The following is a 9,036-nucleotide window of genomic DNA, read 5'->3' as shown; positions in this document are numbered from 1 at the left end:
ACTGCAGGTACGGAGAGAAGGGTGAGGCTATCCGTATAGAGAAGGTAGTGTACACAGGAAAAGAAGGCAAGAGCTCCCAGGGATGTCCTATCGCAAAATGGGTGAGTCTGAAATGTTGCACACAAGTTCCAGCACGCCAGGGTCTAACTGAGATAACTGTAAATGGCTTATCCTTAAGGATCCCTACAATCAAACAAGTTAACAATTCATCTGTTAGACGTAGGAATAGACAATTCACTGCGAGACAACCCATTCTCATTAGCTAAAGGCTATAAAAGCAGCAAGGGACTGCAGTGTCTTAGCAAGCACACATAGGCAGCTCACACTCTCTATGCTAATGGGTTTATGGTTCACTGGTGCAGATGTTAAACATTTCTTATAGTGCCAGAAGCAAGATTTTATACCCACGGATATTCCTTTTACACCTACAAGTCACATACACTAAAACACTATATAATCAACCATTGTAAAGAATTCAATATAGTAGCATGTGTAATGGTTCATAAACAACCAAAAAAGAAAATGCTGGAATAGTAGAAAGCTGATTCATATTTCACCTGTGTCTATTTCTATATTATAATTTGCATTTAATTGAGTTTGCATAGGTGTGTCATATTTATAAGTAGAGATCTAAAAGCAGGAGAAATAAATCGACAAATGCTTCCAAATTTCCATTCTTTCACATTGTTAATTTCTTAGTGAAGCGTTTGCAATAAAACTTCTCCAAATAGTTTAATGAACATTGCCTGCGTGAACGTTCAGCAGATTTAAATTTTTTATTTTTTTTTTGTCTGACGTGCATTGTATATCATTATAATCAGGCTGCAAGGAAAGAATGTGTATATGTTTATGTGCTTGTAAAAGAATGCATCGCAGGTTGTACAGTAACGATTTTCACAGACTTTTATGGATTTAAAATGTGTGTAAAAGTTTTTTTTAATTATAAGATTATTTAGCATTATTGCAAATGGTCCAACGGGATGTTCAGTCGCCCAAATGTCTTTTACTCTTGCAGTCTCCTAGTAGCATGATTGCCCAATAGTGTCATTCCGTACTCATAGAAATCTGTGGTAACTTATTTAAATAGAAATTCAATGTACAAGGCTTTAAACTGGATTTAGAAGTCATAATGGATGATTTTATTCAGGATGAGAGCTGGTGTGGGTGGTGCAAAATGCAAAGCCTCAAAATTTATGTGGTACATTTACATTTGTAGAAGGTGTTATCTTATCGGTAAAGGCACTCGACTTTGGCTCCAAAGGTCGTGAATTTAAATCCCAACCACACCAAGGTGCCACTTCTGGGCCCCTGAGCAAGGCCCTTAACCCCATAACTGCTCGTTTGTACAAATGTAATAATTGTCAGTCGCTCTGGATAAGAGCGCACGCCAAATGCCACAAAGGTAAATAAGTAATTTATGTGGTGCATTTAAAACTGGACATTGTCACACCTTCAAAGAAATATTTATATTTATATTTAAACTAAAACACTTTAAACTATGAAAAAAGGGCATACATTTCTATCCTCTAAATTTGTTCCTGCATGCTTCAGTATGAAAGAACCTTTTATATAATTTATATTAGTAGTTTATGGAACCTGATGTAAACGCTGGAACAATATTCATGTAATGAACCGAGGTATAACTCTGCCACTTTCTTTACTCCTTTTCTGCCCCCTGCAGGTGATTCGACGTAGCGGCGAGAAAGAAAAGCTATTGTGTGTGGTGAAGCAGCGGTCTGGGCACCATTGTGCCAACACTGTCATTATTGTCGTCATCATAGCTTGGGAGGGCATCCCAAGATCTCTTGGTGATAGACTTTATCGAGAGATCACTGAGACGATCACCAAATATGGCAATCCCACCAGTCGCCGTTGTGGCCTCAATGACGAGTAAGTGAAGAAAAATGATGTACCCCTTTCATCTGCACTTACTTTTTCTATTATCATATATTTTATCATATAATAGATATCGGCAAGCTCCATAGTTTAATCTAGTTGTACTAGCAAATAGCAACTACTAGCACAGAATTCAACCCAAACAGTAAAGGACACTTTGAAACAAGAGTTACAGTGTATGCTATTCATTAAAAAAAAGTTATGTATGTTTTGGCTTTCATTTGTTTTGTGAGGTCAAACAAAATGACAATAATGACATAATGAAGACAAAAATAGACAATAATGAATAATTTATAATCGTTTGTAATATAAACTGAACACATCAGCCCACATGAAAAGTCAACTGTGGCATAACCATTAAACTATTTTTATACCTACAAAACTGTTTTGTGGCACTCACCACTTATCATTTTACAATACAACTTGCAATAATATCATTTATACAACAAAGCAGGCTCAAGAGCCCTGCTCAAGGGCCCTGAAGTGGCAGCATGCTGGTGATGGGATATGGGTGATAGGATCTAATCTTAAGTCCAACATCTTACCCACTAAGCCGCCCCTTCCCCTACCCCTTGTTTTGTCCAATGTTGGTTTCTTTTTTTTTTTTTACTAAAATGCAGTATTTGTATTATTATTCTATTTTTGCAGCCGTACATGTGCGTGCCAGGGAAAAGACTCCGAAACCTGTGGTGCTTCATTCTCTTTTGGGTGTTCTTGGAGCATGTATTTTAATGGGTGTAAATACGCCCGCAGCAAGGTCCCCCGCAAATTCAGGCTCCAAGGAGAACACCCCAAAGAGGTTAGTGACTGTATCTGAATTTGAAAGTACTTGTTTACATTGTGTATGGCTATATGAGGCTTTATATTTTTATAAATAATAAACAATACTGAAACATTTGTCATATAATTGATATCTTGCTTACAAATACATTTGGAAGAAATTATGGTCTTCTCACTCCACAGGAGGAACATCTCAGGGATAACTTCCAGGAATTAGCTACAAAAGTGGCACCTGTATACAAGCAGCTAGCCCCTCAGGCATACCAAAACCAGGTAAAACTGCCGCAGGAAACAAGGATAAGGATAAGATCATCTCTTTTTCCCCTAAATTAGTCAAGAAAATTATCTGTTGTCCTGAACAAAAGAAGACAATGGAACTGGAACGTTGTGTTGTGCATATGAAGAAAGATCATTGCAAGTGATCGAACATGAAGCTGTTATTTTAAAAGAAAAGTAAAGGTAGAAAAGGCACTCAAGCAAAGAAAGATAAGAAGGAAAAAAACCTGTATGCTGGTGTGTCTTTTGCAGTGTGTAACAGAGAAAATGGCACCAGACTGTCGGCTGGGGCTCAAAGAAGGACGGCCTTTTTCTGGCATTACTGCATGCATGGACTTCTGTGCTCATGCTCACAAAGACCAACATAACCTCCATAACGGCTGCACTGTGGTACGGAGTGTCAGATCTGAATTATAACAATTAACATGATAACGTGATATGAAACCCCTACTGGATTGTTAACTGCAATATTTGCTGACAAACTAATTTATTTTTGTTTGTTTTTAGGTTTGCACTCTCACAAAAGAGGACAATCGGAAAGTAGGTGTGATCCCAGAGGATGAACAACTTCATGTGCTTCCGCTTTATAAGATCTCAACCACTGATGAGTTTGGCAGTGAAGAAAACCAGCGTCTGAAGATGCAAACTGGCGCAATCCAGGTGCTTAGTAAGTTTCGCCGGGAAGTCCGGAAGCTTCCAGAGCCCGCCAAGTCTTGCCGCCAACGGAGGCTAGAGGCCAAGAAAGCTGCATCTGAGAAAAAGAACAAGAAACAGCAGCTGTCGGAAACACCAGAAAAGATGATTAAGAAGGTTTCTCTGCAAGGCAATAAAGGTGAAACCTCATCGCATAAGTTTCACATATCATAAGATGCATAATTGACTATTTACTACAGTAAAACGTTGCTATTGTATGCAAAAGTCTTTGTATGACGTACGTGCCAAAATGTTCCATTTAGATTTCTGTATTCATTTGATAAAAATTTGTATCTAGTATCTCATCATGATGTATTTTTTTTTTCTTTTAGCAATTCCAAAACAAGAGGTGAAGCCCACTGTCAAAAAAGAATCGTCCGACCACTTTCAGGCTGTCAATGGAGCTTTGGATGGATACCCACCCCTTGGGAATGCCAAAATGTGTCCTGATCCATACAGTATGAATGGTGCCTACTCTTCCTATACTGGTCCCTATGCAAGAGGTAGTATGCCTTCCAACAGCCAGTCTTCTACACACAGCCCCATCAATGGCTTCCATCCAAACCTCCAAGGGATGCCCTACAATTACTACAACCATGCGCCAAAAGGACTTTTCCCCCCTGAAGCTATGGGTTATATGGGTCTTAACGGGGCCTGCCCTAAAGTTGCTGGAGAACAACAGAAACCTAGCATCCAGAGTCTTCAGGCCAGGCTGGTACAAAACCAAGCTGATCACCACCGACAAGGGGTCAACATGGCCAACCACAGATACCTACACCAGTCTGAGCTTTCTGAGTCTCCTGCAACACCTAAACATACTTCATCTGCAACTCCGGATCAGATGCACCGTGTCACCCCAATCATCAAGCAGGAGCCCATGGAAGTAGCTCTGTATGACAGCAGAACTGATGTGCAATCCCGAAGTTGCCCTGTTACTCCCAGTGTAACCCCAATACCTGAAACCTGGCTGGGGCACACACCCAATGGCAGCTTAGTGTCCAAGGGCTGGGATGGAAATCTCAGACCAGGTCAAGCTCACTCACCCTTCACTCCAGAAAAACAGCGGCTCCACCAGCAACATAGCCAACTTCAGCATTCAAAATTTGCCCAACAGCAGCAGCAATGGCGCTCCTACCCCGGTACTCCTGTAGCCTCCCCTAGTCCCTCTCCAGCTCTTCAGACATGTCCATCTCCAGCTGCTTCCCCTCACCCTGCTACACCACAACACTGGGGCAGCCCTGCTCCCAGTCCACAGCCCAAGGCTTGGTGTCAACCAGGGTCCTTGGGTTATGGTCATGGGGGACCTAGACAGGGAACACCTGTTGGGGCTTTCCCAGACAAGATGTTGGCTGAGACAGCAGAGATCAGAGGGTCCACTCCCCTGGGTCTCCAGGAAAAGGCATGGAAATCTGGAGGTGCCTCAGCAGCAGGGAGTAATCCATCTCCTGCTCCAGAAGGTCGTCTGTTTCCAGATACACTGCAGAAGGTAAATGGACAGGCATGCTGGGACAGCGAGGTGGAAAGTGAACGAGAGCCTGAAGAAGAGGAAGTGTGGTCAGACAGCGAGCACAACTTCCTGGATCCCAACATTGGAGGAGTAGCAGTGGCTCCTGGACATGGCACCATTCTTATAGAATGTGCCAGACGGGAGCTACATGCCACCACACCCTTAAAAAAGCCAGACCGCAGTCACCCAACCCGCATCTCCCTGGTGTTCTACCAGCATAAGAATTTGAATCAGCCTTGTCATGGGCTGGCGCTCTGGGAAGCCAAAATGAAGCTGCTGGCTGAGAGAGCAAGGCAGAGGCAACAGGAGGCAGCTCTTCTGGGTCTTTCACAAGAAGACATGAAAGCATACGCAAAGAAACGCAAGTGGGCTGATGGATTAGTGAGTTCCAGCTCTGAGCCAACCAAGGACAAGCGGGAAGGAGTGACACGGATGGCCCCCACACAGCACACCACAACCATGGTTACGGTGTCACCCTACGCCTTCACTCGGGTCACAGGGCCCTACAATTGCTTCATGTGACCTCTATAAGACTGGGGGCAGGAAATTAAAGTACAAGAATAAAAAAAAAGAATCTCTCACTTTTTAAAGCCCTGTACCTCTCCCTCCCACTCTGTATCCCCTCCCAGACCAACCAGAAAGATGGTGGATAAAGAGACACATTTTCTATTTTTTTTTTTTTTTTTTTTTACCTCATGTTTTGGTAGCAGTTTGGGAGTCCCCCAAATGAACATGCTGCCTATGGTGCTCTTGTTCTCTCCAAAATGGAAGGGATTTCATAGTTTACCCTCCCTAAGTGAATTTAATGATTCTAATATTATTTCTATTATCAATATTATGATTGCTATTGTTATTGTTGATGTTATTACAGGTATTGTTATTATATTACGAAGATGACTATTTTTTATTTTAATTGTATTTTTTCCTCAGTGTCATTATTATGATTGTTTTAAGACCCCCCTCTTTTGATGAGGAACAATCCTCTCTTCATCACACTTGCTTGTTCAATATGTGTGAACAAGTTGAATGAATTTTGCTTTTTATTTGCCTTTTAACCATCAACCTCTTTTGTAAAAACAGCACCTTTACATCACTGCAAGCCAAGTGTCAATACCTGCAAGACACTCTGGAGAAGGACATGGTTTCAAAAGTGGGCTAGGTCTATTTTTTAGTCAGTCACAGAGTGTGTGACCAAAGCAAGTGACAGAAATTGTGGCACCAGTGCAGACCTTTCTACTCAGTGCCGCTCATAAATACTGAGCCTTTTATTGGTATGATGGTGCTTTTTTTCTGTCTTTGCTGTCCACTGCCCTCACCATCACGGCTGCTGGCACTGGATCAAGGTGCTCGCTAACAGCAGAAAAGGTCCAGTTAAGCAATCAGCTGACCTGATTAGATGTCATTGCCTGAGGCATCTTCATCAACCACGGTGCTGACTCATTTCTTCATGGTGCAGTATCTATTTCCTATCCATGAGACAGCAGTAGGTCAATGCTCTCTCTGAGGTGCTATTGGAGTTTGGTCCACCCTAACAATGTCCTAAAAATGACCTAGAGTGTGACCTGTGCTCTGCAGCACAAACAAGCTATTTAACCTGTAAACTGCTGGAGTTGTAGAACTCTCCTCCAAATTTGAGGTAGTTAGCTGACAGGCTAAAGCTTCAGTAAAAGAGAAAAAGAGGATTGGTGCTACTCAATAGTCTTTCCATGCCTCTTTGTCTGTTTTTGCCCTAACAGCTGATCTCCCTATAACACCTGGAATGTAGGTGCTTCTGTATAACACTTTTGTTCTGTGTAAATGTGGGGAAAGCTGAAGGGCTGCAGTTGGGTTTACAAAAGGCAGTAGGCTTCTTGGTGCTTACAGATCACAGATAGTCTGGTGCTTTTGAAGCTGTCCTCTAGCTCTTTACCTCATGTTGAGACGTTGTACCCAGTCACAACATGCTACTAATACATGGGCTCTAGAGACCGTAGGTCTTTAGCCTACATCCACATACTTATCTACTTTTTTGATTTTATTATTATTATTTATTACATTATAATGACTATGATGATTATTGTTATTGTGCTTGCTGTAATTGTTTTGTTTCATTTTAAACAAATTGTAAATAGAAGAAAAGATTTTATAAAAGCACTTTTAATCTTGATTTTAAGGAGGAAAAATGATAATGGAATATTGACAACTTGAATCCTAATTTTTTTTAATGGAATTTTATTGGGAGAGATAGAAATGTACATAATTAAATATTTAGGTAAGATTATTTAACTGGTGAGGAATAAAATCATGAATGATTCCTTTTCATTTTTAGTTGTCAGCATGTTAAGCCCTCAATACTAGAAGAAGAAAGCTGGTCCTGGTCAGTATTCTTTCTCTGACACTTATGGGCCATGCTGTGTATCCTCTTGTACTTAGTATACTGCTGTTCTTTTGAAAAAGTACTGTACTTAGACCGATACCTCTGAACAAGCACCTATAGCAGCTTCCTCTTTTCAACACATGACCCAGACAGACTTAAGAACAAAACCTACAGTAACAAACACAGTTGGAGGTTCTCGCAGGATATCACAATATAATTATAATCCTGTACACCTTTGGTAAAGTGATTTGAGCTTCAAAATATCAAATGAATTTTCTATTTAAATGCCCTTGTTCAAGTGAAAGGCTGTGCATGTGTCTTGCACTGTAACAGATTTTCAGTAGGATGTGTGATTTTTACACCTTAGCAGGTTTCATAAATGTAATTTCTTCTGAAGGTGCAAAATCTTTTTAGATCATTGTGTTTCAGGTTTGTGTTTTCTTGAAGCCACTTGATTTCATATTTGACAGGAGTTCAATTTTTAATCATGGTGCTACCTGTAGAGGTCACTGTAGAAATGCAGAGCATAGCAAAAGCTATGTCATTTTCAAAACCTTTATATGAGCCATTGTCTTGGTTTTAAGTGTATAGGAAATGTCTATGGTGCTGACTGCTTTTCAAATTTTCCTCACTTAATCATGATAAAAGATACTTATGATGATCATGATTTCAGAAGCACTCAGATGTTTTGGGAGTTCTCTGTCTCCTTCTCTCTTTAACCCTAATCCCAAACAAATAAAAATGGTACTTGAAGCAGATATTTAGAATCAATGATATTATACAGGTAGAAAAATTTAACTTGTATGCTATGGAGATGAAAAGACTGTTAACCTTTGTTTTCAACTCTCTTAATTTTACCCAGGCATTCCATCCTTACTATCTCACACCAACACTTTCTGTCCCCATCTCTCAGCACTCAGCATCAAAATCATGATCATGCCCAATTTTACTTATTAAATAACAACAAAAACGAAACAAATAATAAAAAAAACAACAACTGGCAGCTACATTCCTATTAGTTAAAGATTGTTATTGGTTCTATTGTTTCATGTCAAGTATGCAGTATGTTAAAAAAAAAAAATCTTTTGTTTGGTCTCTCCTTGTAGCTGTTTGGTGTATTATGTGAATACATAGTGTATGTGGTAAAACCCACAATACTGTTTAATGTTCTTTAAAAGTAAAAAAAAAAAAAAAAAGAAATAAAGAAATAAAAATACATTGCCTTCTTGTATTGTGTCAATAATAATCTCATCATACCTGCAGATTTGTAACAGACACTAGCTAGGTGTTGATAATAATATTTCACTGGTATCCTGTGCCAGAAGCCAAAATATATTGCACCACAAACTGATTTTCACCAACATAAAATCAGTACTATAATACAATAAACATCCATGATCAAGATCTGAAGAAGCAAGTGCACACTTAATCTGCATTTGGATCAAAATTAAACCAAGCATCACTTTTAAAAAATCTGTGTTGTACGTTGCCAATGATTTTAGTTTGAACCATTACATTTAATTAGAGT

General features: G+C 39.9%; 1 protein-coding gene across 7 annotated transcripts in view; it reads left to right on the top strand.

Moving 5' to 3' along the window:
• Positions 1 to 8,724, top strand: part of tet3 (tet methylcytosine dioxygenase 3) — a 44,608-nt gene extending 35,884 nt beyond the window's left edge. For all 7 annotated transcript variants that reach the window (XM_046841370.1, XM_046841372.1, XM_046841371.1 and 4 more), the window contains 7 exons: positions 8 to 101; positions 1,682 to 1,890; positions 2,545 to 2,695; positions 2,860 to 2,949; positions 3,205 to 3,342; positions 3,460 to 3,784; positions 3,978 to 8,724. In XM_046841370.1, the coding sequence (XP_046697326.1) occupies positions 8 to 101; positions 1,682 to 1,890; positions 2,545 to 2,695; positions 2,860 to 2,949; positions 3,205 to 3,342; positions 3,460 to 3,784; positions 3,978 to 5,674 (2,704 nt within the window). In that variant the 3' untranslated portion in view covers positions 5,675 to 8,724. The remainder of the gene's footprint in view (positions 1 to 7; positions 102 to 1,681; positions 1,891 to 2,544; positions 2,696 to 2,859; positions 2,950 to 3,204; positions 3,343 to 3,459; positions 3,785 to 3,977) is intronic.
• The last annotated feature ends 312 nt before the right edge of the window (positions 8,725 to 9,036 follow it).

The sequence above is a fragment of the Silurus meridionalis genome, chromosome 27 (genome assembly GCF_014805685.1).
Source record: "Silurus meridionalis isolate SWU-2019-XX chromosome 27, ASM1480568v1, whole genome shotgun sequence".
In the NCBI taxonomy this organism is placed as follows: Eukaryota; Metazoa; Chordata; class Actinopteri; order Siluriformes; family Siluridae; genus Silurus; species Silurus meridionalis.
Note: the sequence above shows the minus strand (reverse complement) of the source record. Positions and strands in the feature narration are given on the sequence as shown.